At 40.0% G+C, this 14374-nt stretch overlaps 1 protein-coding gene across 1 annotated transcript in view; it reads left to right on the top strand.

Moving 5' to 3' along the window:
- Nucleotides 1-14374, top strand: part of LOC103762354 (leucine-rich repeat flightless-interacting protein 1) — a 44829-nt gene that overhangs the window by 26848 nt on the left and 3607 nt on the right. The window contains exons 11-15 of the mRNA XM_029959526.1: nucleotides 5508-5540; nucleotides 6340-6465; nucleotides 9303-9473; nucleotides 10392-10484; nucleotides 12708-12849. Of these exons, the coding sequence (XP_029815386.1) occupies nucleotides 5508-5540; nucleotides 6340-6465; nucleotides 9303-9473; nucleotides 10392-10484; nucleotides 12708-12849 (565 nt within the window). The remainder of the gene's footprint in view (nucleotides 1-5507; nucleotides 5541-6339; nucleotides 6466-9302; nucleotides 9474-10391; nucleotides 10485-12707; nucleotides 12850-14374) is intronic.

Genomic DNA, 14374 nt, shown 5'->3' with positions numbered 1-14374 from the left:
TTGACTGAGACGGGCTTTTAGTATGAATTGTAGAAGTTTGGGGGTTTTAAAATTAAAAAGCTGAATAGACTCGGAGTGCAGGAGTATTTATCTGAAGGCTTTCTGAGCAAAGGCAGGCAAAATAATAGGAGAGGGCACATTTTGCTACCCTGAGAAGATGATGGTTTATCCTGGCTCTCTCCCTTCCTGAGGAGGCTCAGGCAGTGGGCACGAGCAGTTGGCATCAGATGGGCTGGTACCGACAGCAGTGTGAGCGTGTGTAGAATCATGGAATATCCTGAGTTGGCAGGGACTCACAAGGATTATCGAGTCCAGCTCCTGGCCCTGCACAGGACACCCCAACAGTCCCAACATGTCCCTGAAAGCATTGTCCAAATGCTTCTTGAGCTCTGGCAGCCCTGAGGCGGTGACCACTGCCCCGTGGAGCCTGTTCCAATGCCCAGTCACCCTCTGGGGGAAGAACCTCTTCCTGACATCCAGCCTAAACCTCCCCTGACTCAACTCCAGCCATTTCCTCCAGTCCTGTTAATGGTCACAGAGAACAGAGATCCGAGCTGCTCCTCGTGAGGGAGCTGCAGACCATGGTGAAGTCTGACCTCAGTCTCATCTTCTCCAGGCTGAACAAGCCAAGTGCCTTCAGCTGCTCCTCATATGGCCCCTCCAGACCCTTCATCATCTTCATTTCCCTCCTTTGAATGCTCTCTAACAGCTTTAGATGTTTGTTACATTGCAGTGCTCAGAACTGCACACAGTATTCCAGGGGAGGCTGCCCCAGAGCAGGGCGAGACAATCTCCTCTCTCAACCGTCTGGCAATGCTTTCTTTGCCTGATGCCCCTCAGGACACCGATGTCCCTCCTGGCTACCAGGGCACTGCTGACTCATATTCAGCTCACCATCAGTGAGGACCTCAGATCCCTTCCCGTGACACCGATTTCCAACATCTCGTTCCCAGTCTGTCCATATGTCCAGGTCATACACACGGTGCTCAGGTCACATTGATTGTGCATTGTTGAGAACAGCTTTGTTCATTGGAAGAAGCTCATGTTCTCACCAGAAATAAAATTAAGACAGTGACAGACTTAATTTTGACATAGGCTCTTATCAGGTTTTGCCTTCCCTCCTCTACACCTGAAGGTTTATCCAAGCCTGGCCTCTGACAGTCTGGATGTGCTTTGGGCCCCTCCAGAGTGAGGATTTGCTGCAGCACTGACTTGCATTTCAGAGGCTGATAAGTTTGTTTAAGCAATGACGTTTGGCATAGCACTCATTCCTGAGCGAGGATTCTTCTCACAAACCAGCTTCAGACCTGAAAAATTTTCAGCAGTGGATTTCCCCTGCTGACTTTGAAAGGCTTGTTGCTAATTGCTAGTGTTAAGGTGGCTCTCCTTGGAAAAACACGCAGGGACTCTGTGTTACTGCCTGGCCCAGCCCAGCCGATCAGACTGGTAAGATGGGGATTTTAGGAGGGGTTATACTGCCTGCAGTACCTCTTTTGTCTTTTTTAATTCCAGGTTTTGTAGGTACCATCCCTGTGTTCAGCACTACCTATTGTAAAAATTTTTCTTCATTGTTGACCATGTTTTCATTTCAAACTGTGCTGTACTACTTTAAGAGAGCAGGAAATGACTTAATTTGATTTGTCACCATAAAAAACCCCTTGCTTTCCTGAGAAAGTTGATCTAAGTGCAGGATCTTAGATGGGGCTGAGCAGTGACAGCCACATACTGAACACACTGAAGTTGTTCTGATACCCGAGAGTGGTATGTAGCACAACCAGTCAGCAAGTGTTCCAGATTTCCCTTCTTCTCTAGCCTTGTTCAGGAGCCTGGAAGCTGGAAATTGTGCCTTAATCCTGTTCCTTTTGTTGATTTTAAGAGCTCTTTATTTAGGAGTTGTTTTGTTGGATGCTCTCTGATAGTGCTGCAGGGACTCTAATTTTGGCCTGGACACTCCCTGGTGGCAAAGAGCTTCAAGGGTTAACGCACTAACCGACTGCAGAGTACAGAGAAATACTTTCTCAAATGTTGCACTAAAATGTATTTATTATCTATGAAAAATAGGCACTGTATCCATATACAGGCTTGTGGGATGATTTTGCTCCTGTTACACTTCCAGCTGCAGTAAGCCTTTGATACTGCTGACATTTTTGTAACGTGGCTCTGGATTTATTCCGAAACCCCTGTCAGAAGAGGCTGAACTCTGATCCCATTGCACTTATTTTGCAGACAGCAACCTATTCCCTTTGCCAAAACAAAGATATGCGTGCTGGAGCTCCTCGGAAAATTGCTTCCTTTTCCTGCTTTTTTACGCAATAAGGAACAAATTGCCCAAGTTGTTGGTGAAGAGGAAGATAATCTGTGATCAGAGACAGACCCGTACCCTTGTGCAAATGAAAAATGGTGCAGTGTTCTGTAAAGTATCATTAGGTGAATCCCTCTTTAAATCTCCTTTTTAGCAAGTATTCTCTCAGTCCTCTGTGTGGGAAAAGTCCCAAAGCCAGAATGTTTTTTTTGAACAGCTGTGCTTTGAAGGTGAAGAAGTTATTTTCAAACTGTTTAATAATTGTCATGTTCTTGATTGAACGCTAAAATAGAAGGTAAGTATTTTGGGCAAGAATTCTGAACAACTTCAAATAAAACCAAACATTTATTCCCTGACCTTTCTCTGATTTCGTGCTGAATCAACTGCCAAAGGGCTTGTGGGGGACTGGATGAAGGCTGGAAACCTGGAGTTAGTTCCCTCTGGTGGCTAACTGCTGTTGAAAAGCAAAATTATCTCTTTATAGAAGTGATACTGTGAATACATTAATCTAAACATGAGCAGAATGAAAACTGTATAAAATATTAATCTACTGTCTTTCTAGAAGACAGGTTTTGGTGTTTCACTGCCATGTAACCATAAAATTCAATGCTGCTTGTTTCAGACTGACCTTTTGCTTAGAGAACTGTTGTGTAGCAGGAGGCATCTTTGTAATGTAAGGATATTATTTTGGAATGAGGAACTGGCATTTCTCAAGACATTTTACATTTTTTAAGTGTTAATATTTAAATAAGTTAGTAGTAGTAATTACTGGCTCTGAGGGGAAAATGCTCTGAGTATGCCATTCAGGGCACCAAATGGATGTGTGCAGGAGCATCACTAGGGAAAACGAAATCTCCTGGTTTGTTTTTTCAAACTACCTCAATTTTAGATGTTACTTAATAGCTTTAATTATAACAGATTATGCTCCATTAGAGTTATTATTTAAGATTGTTTTGCAATAAAGGTGTAGCAGGCTTCACAGGTGTGGTTGTGAGTGCTCTGAGTACAAATATTCACTGTAGTCACTTCTCTCACTATGTTGTCTTCAACATTTTCCCCTTTGTAAATGGAAGCTTTTATTTGACTCACGTGGTGCACCATTAAAACAATATCAATATTTGCTCCCTTCTTTATTTTACTAAAAACTGAGATTGCACATAATTTCAGAAAATAGAGGCCATTCTGCAGATGGCTTAAGGAAAATAAATGTTTTGAGTTGTGCCCTGAACCTGTAAAGGCAGATTTTGCAAAGGCTGTACAAAAACTCCTGGAGGTAGATTTGCGTGTGTGTGTGCACACTAATCTTTTGTCACATGCCAGTATTGACACTGCCACAACTCTCTTGATAAACAACCACATAGTGCTTGGCCAGGCTAAAAGGCTGCCAAATCCAGCACTTGGAGCTGTCTGTCATGAAAATAAAAGGCTGTTTGCACAATTCAGTCCATCTTGTTTATGGGGTCTGAACTGAAGTATCTGCCTTCATTAGTTACCTTCTCTTACTGCATCCAAATTCAGAGATTTGAGGGTTTTTTCTTAAGTATTTTGTGTATTCAGCGTCTTTGCAAAGTTTAGACCTAGAGCTTTAAGTCTGGCTTATTTTACTTCCAAGCCTCAGACTTAAACTTTTTAATGCTAATTCGTAGGGCATTTATGCTACGAGATGTATTGTAAGTGTAAGAAGCTGATTTGTAATAGATACCTCTCAGTTCTCAGATTTTTTTTTTAATAGGGTACCATGGATAATATAAAAAAATAATGAGTTGGATCATTCCCATATTATTCTGCATAATTCAGATAAAACCCCCGCTGTGAACTGATTGGAAGGAGAGGTAGTTTTTGAGTGTGTTGTCAATGGAAATTGCCAGTTAAACCACAACTGTCCCCTGCCTTCCCCTGAATAGGGTCTATCCTGATTATTTTTCCAGTAATTTCAAAACCATTATTGCCTTTGGCTCTTAGTCTCTTGTTCTGGAGAAGCCCTTAGTTTCTAGGATTCCTTTGGGAAACCATCTTGACTCTGATGCTGAAATGTTCCCAGAAGAATTTGACAAGTTCGGGAGTTCTTGCATTCTGCTAAGCTTTTCATTTCATTCAGTCCTTTTTTACATTTAGTTCTTAGTAAAGTGTATATTTCATTTCATTTCAGAACAGGAAAAAGTTGATAAGATGGTTCCTATCAAGAAAAAAATTCCTACTGGTGTTGTACGTGGGTCTTGTTCTTTAACTTTCTTTTAAACGTTTAAGCTGTTTGTATCCATGCTAATTTTCTGTACTCCTAAATAATATTTTGTTTTGTTTCTTCTAGACTAGTTTTAGTGCAGGATCTCTTCCGAATTAGAAAATTGCAGTGCAGTACTGAAACCCTAAAAGAGCTGTTTATTTACACTTTGAGCTGATCTCATGATATTTGACTTGAGGATCAGTTTTGTAGTCTTGGATCTTTGCTTGAAGTTGCAGTTGCTGTTTTTCTTGAGTGGGGAATATTTACCAGAGGTTTTTAAGGTGTAGATTTCAAGTCTTAACTTGATACCTTGTTTTTTGGGACCAGGGAGGATGAAGTGGCAGGCTTCAGAGGAGCCTTTTTTAGTTAAGGTCCATAAAAAATGCAACTTTCAAGAAGCTGCCTTGGTCTGGAAATCTGTTGATCTTCCAATTAAAAAAAAAAACCTTCCCTTCTCTCTTTAAATAAATTACTATTTGGGGTTCATTTCAGGCATATTTTTAAGTTGTTGTAAAGTAAATAGGAGCAGCTGCATTTGTCAGGACAGCAGTTGCATACAGCTGTTTATGTCCAGGGAAAGACATCTGGAACTTCGAGTTCATTCCCAACTAGACCTTTGTACTCCTGCATTGCCAACTCATAGATCGTGTGTCATCTTCATGTTTGAAACACTGTGATGCAGAGTATAGAAAAATGTATTCCTCTGCCTTATTTAATAGACCAAGTAGTTTTTTATCAATAAGCATATTTCACTTAATTACACTCTGCCTAGAAATTGGAGGTGGATTGTCCAGCCTTATGCCCTGAGGTACCAGCCACGACACTGCTGTTCTGAGAGAGCTGGCTGCCTTTTGAGTGGGTAGAAATTGCTAATGAGAAGTCTTTTACAGCTTTAAGAATTCTCTTTCTGGTATATTACTGCCTTCTCTTATCCTTTATTTATTATATTAATGAATCCTTCTCAATCTTTGTTTCTTACAGATAGAAGAAAGGCCAGAAAAAGACTTTGAGAAGGTAAGAAGGATCTGATGAATTATTCTGACAATAGTGCTTTCTTCGTTCTTCTTGGTAGGTAGAACTTGTCATGAGCACAAAAATCTATAAAATCCATTGTGGGGCAAAAATTTTAATTGCTGGAGCCTTCTACTACTACATTTTTGAAGCTGAACTTTTCAGCCTCTGCTCACTCAGATGTTCACTCTGCTCACTCAGATGCTGATCTTCAGCAGTTGGCTGAAACTGCTTTAGGCTAAGCCACATGAATATTTATTTATTAGATCTTAATTATGGTATTATGTAAAAATAAATAAATCATAGTAATAAAAGAGGAGGCTACTGCAGTAGTGAGAAATTGGCTTAATGCAGAACCCTCAATACAGGAGAACAGTTCATATGGCTACTGCTGTAGAGTAGATAAATACCCATTAAAGGAAAGGAGTTTGAGAAGTTGTCAAAACCATCCTAGAAATGTATTATTACAAGTTTAGAAAAATGTCTGGCAAGTTGATATTAGCTCCTTGAGACTTTGTCTAATTAAGAATTATTAGTTAGAAGCTAAATCATGCAAACTCCTATTGCAGTAGTATTTAAATACATCTGATCTGCCTTTTCTCATTATTATCCCTTGTTAAATCTTGAGTTTGATTTTTTTCTTTCTTAGAAAATTACATTTGAATCAAATCTGCATAATTTAGAAGTGGAAGGGTTGGTGTAATACATGTGGAAAAAAAAAAGGGAAAAAACTACAAACTCACAATATATCTGGGACAAAAAATGTTCTAACCATGTTTACCTGGGTGTGATGTGATTGTAGGGAGCACGTACTGTCTCAAGTTTATCAGCAGCTACCTTGGCTTCTCTGGGCGGGACTTCTTCACGGAGAGGCAGTGGGGACACATCCATCTCAGTCGATACAGAGGCATCCATTAGAGAAATCAAGGTGAGAAATACTTAAAACCAGCATAAAGGTTTAAATATCCTTCAGACTCCCTTCCCAAGAAGAAACTGGCTTGTCTGTCCCTCCTGGCAGTTGGGTGCAGTGAATGAGAAGCGATCAGCTTTGTTAGAGGTGCTGTGGGGAGCTGGTGTGTGTTGCAGGAAACTAGTCGTGATCCTGAGATAGGGAATGGGCTCAATAAAGCCCACTGATAGGAGGGTAGAAATAATGCAAGAAGCAGTGGACTTACTGGAGAGAAGAGGAGGGAGGCTGTGGCAGAGGGTGGTCATCAGTGAAAGGAGCAGAGAAGGGCTGTGGGCTGGGGTTGGAGCCTTTGAACCTGTGTCTGTGTCTTGTCCATAACGTTGAAGATTTCATTTTTTCCAGTCAAGAAAAGCAGAATTATTATAAACTTCTAACCAATAAATCTGGTTGTCTGGCAAGACTTCAGCTTAGGATCAGACCCCTTAACCTGTGTGGTAGAGATATATAAAGGAGAACTTTGAATACTTGCTTGTCCCTACCAGCTGTGCTTCTACCTGTTAGTTTCTGTGGCGTCATTCACCTTTCTCACCATTTCCCTCAGGATATCTATGAGTTAAAGGACCAGATTCAGGATGTAGAAGGCAAATACATGCAGGGACTGAAAGAATTGAAGGTACTGGTTTGCTGCAGACCGAGAGTGTGATCATTAACCCTGGCTAAGCATTCAGAGCCCCAGTGTGAGCCCTAGAGCTGACCTTGCATGCTGTTCTTCTGGAGAGGTTGGAAACTGTGTGGAAAGTGTTTAATTAACTGGAAAAGTATCTGTTCTGACCTGGATTGATTGTGGTGAGAAATGCTTCCAAATGTTAACTGAAAAGTCTGCTGATTGCCATTGCATGTTGTCTTTGCTGGTTTGAGGAGGTAATCATTTTACTAGCAAATTAAAACTATTAGGGTTGTTTTTTTTAATAGTCTCCTAATTCAAGAAACCTTCCAATATTGGAAGATGAACTAGAACTCATGTCCTACAATACTATTAAAAACGAGAGTTTAAAAGCTTGTATGTTTTTATTTTTTTAAGGTCCTGTGAGGTGGTGACTGTCATTTTGGTTTCTTTTCTTTGGTTTGTTTTTTGGTTTCTTTTCTGTCATTTTGGTTTAGAAGACACCCTTAAAATAATCCTTCTAACAAAACTCTGTGTAATAGAGCTTGTTACATGAAGAATGAATGCTGAAGCTCTTGCCACTTCCATGAAGCCATAAACAGATTTTGGTGCAACAACTAACTTTTATGTCTGTGTATGACCCACCTCACAAATGAGCAGCAATGTGAGCTGTGGCTTTTTTTGGAAAAGGCAGTCTTGCAGGTAGATATCTAATACAACATTTATCAGCATTAATTGCTGATTGCATCATTGGCTCAGTGCTGTGACAGGTGAAGATGCTGCCATCTTAAGTGAGTTGACAATGAAAGAGGAGTAGTTTGGCCCTTTTCTTGTAAAATCTTTTTTTCCCTGATCACTGAGTAGCTGGCGTAAGCAAAATAATCACATGGCATAAAAAATGTAGGTAATTTTTCAATTCCTGTCCCTTAGACTGCTTTTGGGTTGATTTGCACCTAAGCTGCACTGCTTGATGCTAAGAAACCAAAATGTAGCATGCCAAAGGTGTGGAACAGCAACTTCCTTAACTTCTTCCTTGCATATACTTCCTTTCCAGCTCATTTATGTGGTTTGGTCCTACCACAGTTTTCAAATCCTAGTGGCTTTCCTGTGCCTGGTATTTCTCATCTCAGGGTGGAAAGTGCACCTAAACATAGTTAAGTGTTTGGAACTGTACAAATTCATGTCCTGAGAGACAAATCATCTCATTTGTCAATAGAAATGTAAACTAAAATTATTCAGATTTTGCCACTATCGTCCTCAGTTCCACTTACTGGCTGAAAAAGGAAGTATATGAAACTCACCCGTAATTCAGTTGAAATTATTGGTATTACACAAGTTCCAAGAGAAATTGTTTGATCTGTAAACTAAAATGTTGACATGTGTGTCCTCCTTGTTTTCACATTTACTCTGTTTTGTTTATGTAACTCTTTTATTTCAGTATTAAAATCAAATAGTGCAAAGTTTGTCTGCACAACATGGAAAATTATGCTAATCTTTATTTTGGTATCATTTGTTGTTATAAATATCTCAGTATCTTATATTCAGGTCAGGCTGTTAAGGAGGGGTTTTCAAAATACTGAGAACTATATCTTACAGAGTAAATTTGTAAAGAAGGGATATGATATGGGAAACCTAATAGAAAATGATACATCAGGTCACAAAAGCTGCAGATTTCTCTTTCACAGTTAATTCTAATGCCTGACTCAGTATATTTAGGGGTTCCCACACTGCAAGGATCCCTTAAATTAGTGTGAAGTGGCTGTTAAGCTGCCTTAATTTAAGGCCTCAGATCTCCTGAAATGATCTTAAATCAAGGCCAGTTTACCTTTAAAAAAAAAAAATCCCAATTTGTCATCTTCAGCAGCTGCTTTGAGCTGCCAATGTGCAGGGGCAGGGGGAGGAGGGAGAAGGAAGAAAACTGGGAAGGCAGAAGCTGATGCAGCACAGAACAGGAAGGATTTGATCTGTCCTGAGGTAAGGCTCCTTGCTTGTAGTCACCAGTGTGGTGGGAACACAGGAGGTTATCCTCACCTTGGGACAGTTGGGAAGCCTCCAGTACATGAATAGTGCTGGTTTCCATAGGCAGACTTGGCATGCTTGTATTTTGGTACTTTATTTTTCTCATTGGAAGTCTTGCTTGGTGAAGTGTCCTTTATTTCTGGCTCTGACTGGGGTTGGTTATTCTTTTCAGGACTCTCTAGCTGAAGTTGAAGAGAAATACAAAAAGGCTATGGTGTCAAATGCTCAACTAGACAATGAAAAAACCAATTTTATGTACCAAGTAGACACCCTGAAGGATGCACTCCTAGAGTTAGAAGAACAGCTGGCAGAATCCAGGAGGCAATATGAAGAAAAAAGTAAAGTATGTATATGTATATGTATGGCATGGTAAATAACAGGGGAAGATTTGGAGGTGGGCAGAGACCTTTGTGAGGAGGCAACCAAATTACTATTCAAATTTTTTAATAAGTTACTGTTTTAATTACTGTTAAGGCAAGTGGAATAGCAGCATATTATGTCCTTGTGTCCTACAAATGGGAATTTTCCTGAGTTTCTGTCTTATAAAGCAATTTCTGAAAAAGGGAAGAAATGTTTTAGATGGCAAAGGCCATATTGGTATTATCACATCTCTATTTTATATTTCATCTTTAAGTTCAGGGGGTTTGTCTGTAGGGACTTCTGGAGCATTGTTACACACAAAGGTGTCTCCAGACAGGCCATGGGAGAGTTGTGCAGTTCAGACAGTTAAGGCAGCTCCATGGTTAAGTGCTGAATTAAGTTTTACATGAATTCAGCATCTGACAGCTAGTGATTTGGTGTTAAATGGTAAAACTGGGGCTTGGGTTAGTTTTTCAGAACTGACTTTTTAGCTTATGGCATTTGACTACAGTGCACCTCAAAACACTGCTCCTGGAAGGTACAGTGTGTTTTTTTCTTTTTATTTTAATAAGTCCAGTTAACTTTTAGTATGTGGCCACGTGGAAAGAATGGGTTAAATTCCCATCCTTTCAGTCTGTAGGACTGGAGTGTAAAAGGTCTTCACTGCCAGCCTGCTGCTCAATTTATGAAATGGGCTAAATGATGATTGTCACTTCTATATTTGGTCTTGGAAAAAGGACAAATAAGATAAAAATTGTACTCTTGTGGGATTGTGATTAGAGGGATATTCAAGAATTACATTGCAGTAAGCATTTCCTTTGTGTTTGGGCTTGTTTCCCCCTTTTTTATGGGAAACTATTTTTGATTAATAATAATTTCATGAATATTTCATTATTTGTAGGAATTTGAGAGGGAGAAGCATGCTCATAGCATATTGCAGTTTCAGTTCATGGAAATCAAAGAGGCTTTGAAGCAAAGGGAAGAAATGCTTGCAGTAAGTAACTTTTTTTTTTTAATGGTTTCTTTGTTTGGTACATTCCCAGTAAGCACTAGAAGCAGAGAAGGTGAGGCATGGAGAATTTTATTGCCTACTCAAGTTTCTCACCTGAAGAAATATTAGTGTTTCAGGCCAAACAGGTTCGGAGCTGACTAATGGAAATAGTACTTTCCTAAACATTATCTCATTCTTCCCAAGTATTATATTTTGGACAGCTGTTTGTGGAGATGCAGAGGAAAATAACAGAACTGTATAACTTGTATTAAGTCATCTCGTGGATAATAAGATTGTCTTCAGGAGCACAGGTTCAGTTGAGATGTCAGAAGCTGTGCATGTAGATACTCTTTTTACTTTAGCGCCTGACTTTTTTCTTTCTTTGGCATCACTGCGATCTTGACCTTCTTTGTTAACCTGTTACCTGCTTTCTGTCTTCTTGCTTTGCTCCTGTCCCTCAGGAAATCCAACAGCTGCAACAGAAACAGCAGAGCTATGTCAGGGAAATTTCCGACCTTCAGGAGACAATAGAGTGGAAAGACAAAAAAATAGGGGTAGGACTTGTCAACTCCTGAAATGTCTTCAGAGTGTCATTCTCCACCTGATTCTGCTTCTGTAAAACCCCATGAATAAAACCTTCCTTAGTGCCTTTGCTTGGTGTGACTAGCAAATAGCAAGTTTTGTCTTTGGCCAGTATCATAAAATCCAAGAAAAATCTAGCAGCTGGTCTGATTGCAGACCAAGGGTAGTTTATTTGCTGTGCTGCACCATTTGCATTTGCCATATCGAGAAAGGAAGTGCTATTTATAATGCAATTCCATCAGCATTGAATTTTCGCTTATTCAGATTTAATCTGTGGACTGAGCAGAAACTGGAGTGGGATAAAGAGGTAAGAGAGCTATTTATAGGCTATTGGGATGAAAGTCTCCCATGCTTCTTATCCCTTCCCACCACCCCTTGTCAAAGCCACATGGAAACCCACTCTTAAAGAACAGCCTGGCTTTCTTTTCCAACTGAACACTGTGAAAGACTTTCTGAATATAGGAGGAAGAAATCTGGCAGCTTGCCCGTGCTTGTGATGTCCAATAATTCGTATCAGCTTGAAATTGAAAATGGTCCAATTTTTTTATGGTTCTACTTGTACTTACATAGAAATATTGGGGGGGGGGGGCTGTGGCAAAATATGCATTTGCACATGGTGCATCCCAGACTAAGGATGACATAGTGGCAGCTTTCAAATTAATTGAAATGTACTGCACCCATGATGCTAACCCATGGAATAAAAAGACTCCTGAAATCCAGGGGGCCTGCTTCTATGCCCTTCTGTTAACATATGTTCAGTGTGCATGTGGAAGTAATATGGATATGGATTAACCTGTCTAGCAGATAAGAATAACACATGGATCCTCATTTGAAGGATCCCTAATGAAGGATTGGGCTCTGAATGTCTGGTTATTGAATAAGCTGTGCGTTTCTTGGATTTGGAGTTTATCTCTCTGTCTGTAAACTCGGTCCTGTAATCTGTAAACTTGACCTTTTTCCATCCATGCCCCTTCCATCAGTCTCTGAATATCTTAAATCTACTCATTCTTGTTTGCACTTGCTTTTCATGGCCTTTACTTGTCTACCTTCCTTTCTTCACACCTCCTCTGCTCTCTGTCTCTGTTGGGAACTCAGGCACTAGAGAGGCAGAAAGATTTCTTTGATTCCATAAGGAGTGAGCGGGATGACCTTAGAGATGAAGTGCTTGTGCTGAAGGAGCAACTGAAGGTATGCAAGAGGAATAGAAGAAATTTGTAATCAACTGCTGACCTTTTTCTCCTGTACATTCTGGCAGAAAATTTAAATCTACCTCAGTAGCAATAACTTGATTTTCATGTTGCCTGTAAGTTGCCATTTCAGGAATTTTCTTTATTAAGTCCTTCCCCCTACTATTGATTGTGACTTCTTAGTGTAGACGAGAGTAATAAGGACTTGCTTTTGTAGGAGATGCTTCTCTGAGGAACATTTTATGCTGCAGATTTTTGTTTAAAAAAAAAGAGCTGGGATGACATGCTTCCTGTCAGAATGGCTAAACTGAGAACTGCAATATCTGTTCTCTGTCCTGACTTCCAGCCATGTTTAATTGAAGCAATTGTTTATTCAGAGTGTCACGGACAAGAACACTTAACAATCCCTCTCTTTCTGAGCAGCAGACTCTAAAGCATTGCTTTCCCTTCTCTACAGAAACATGGAATAATCCCTGACTCTGATGTAGCCACCAATGGGGAGACATCAGACATTCTTGATAACGAAGGACACCTGGATTCTTCCAGAACCGTTCCAGGCACAACTCAGGCATTAAAGACAGGAGGGGAGGGGATGCTAGGTAAGTGCTGTATGTCCTTTCAGATCTTCCTGCCTGTCTGTCATTCATTCATCCATCTTTGCTTGAATTTGGGCATTTGTTAGTGGGACAATTAACACATCACGCAGCATGCTACTTGTCAAATCACTTCCTATGCATTTTTCTGCTTAATATTGATTATCACTCCTAGTATGTTGTGCAGTTTCCAGCAAGGGCAAACTTCATTTCCCTTCCAAGGCGGCAAAGGACGAGAATACAAACAGTACATTACAGATAAGTAGCAGCCATTCACATTACTATTTAAACCCTGAATTTGAAAGCTGTCCCAGGATAATTCTGATAAGGAAACAAAAAGCATTTTAGTTTTCTATAAAGAACTTGTATGTTGGTTCATTTATATCCCTGTGAACTGGAAGTGTCTGCTTGAACAACAGTGCTGGGCACTATTACACCATACTAAAGGATGAATTCTTTGTCCCTGGCAATCCTGTACTATTGAGCAGTTAATTTAACACTTCAACATTTTAACTTGTTAGATTAACATTTAATTGAAAGAATATAATTGACATGGATAGTGTTAGGAAGGAGAAATCTGGTTGGCAAAAATCTTCTTACACAGTTGTGATGAATGGCCACTCAGAGAACTATTGTACTAGTGTAAGGAAAGGAAGTCATATTTTTGGTTTGTTGGGTTTTTTTGTTCTAAATGAACATGCATAAATAGCATCAGGCAGCCAACTGTTCCAAGTGCAAGTTTTCTTGCTTTGAGCTTTTGGCTGCTTTTTCCTCACTCAGTTTCTGTATGGAAACAATATGGAACACCAAAAACCGAGGTAAGGGTGTATTTTTAAATGCAGTATGTTTTCTATATCTCCTAATTCTGTTATTTTTTTTTTTTGGGGGGGGGAAATAGGTACAACATAGACCCAAAAGCTAACTAACCACAAACACTATTGTTTTAATACCTGTTGCTTCTAAATATAAGTTGGAAGAAAAATTGTTACAACAAAAAAAGACCAAACGCCTTTCAAAAAACCAGAGAAGTCCCCATCCCTTTGGGTGGCTGTAAGGGGCACAGAGTACCTGAGCTCTGCTCTGTGTTGGGAGTGCTGAACAGCCAAACCACTTGCTTGCCAATCAGATTTTACATTCAGTGTCTGTCATGCACACTGATGATGATGCCTGTTTGTGGTATTAAAAGTAAAATATTACTGAATAATCCTTCATGACTTCATTGTAATGGCATCAGACCCCTGCATGCATAGAGGGGTGTCAGGACTGAAGTTGTAGAGAATATTGCTGAGGAAATACAATCTTTAAAGGTACATCTGCAAGTATTGCTGTTAAACTGCACTGCTTCAAACAGTTGTCCTCCTCAACGAAAGCTGTAATTCACACAGCCAAGAGCATAAATCTCCTTTCCAAAAACACAAGCCAGCACCAGAGACTTCTTGCTTTGAGAGGGCAGTGGTGAGTTTCACTGATCAAAATCTCCAGACCCTTACTAATTCAATTGCTGCTTTGCCTCACGTAATTGGCAAAAGCT

Source organism: Manacus vitellinus, unplaced genomic scaffold (assembly GCF_001715985.3).
Source record: "Manacus vitellinus isolate BGI_N305 unplaced genomic scaffold, ASM171598v3 scaffold_20_pilon, whole genome shotgun sequence".
Classification (NCBI taxonomy): Eukaryota; Metazoa; Chordata; class Aves; order Passeriformes; family Pipridae; genus Manacus; species Manacus vitellinus.
This window is presented reverse-complemented; position numbering and strand designations above follow the sequence as displayed.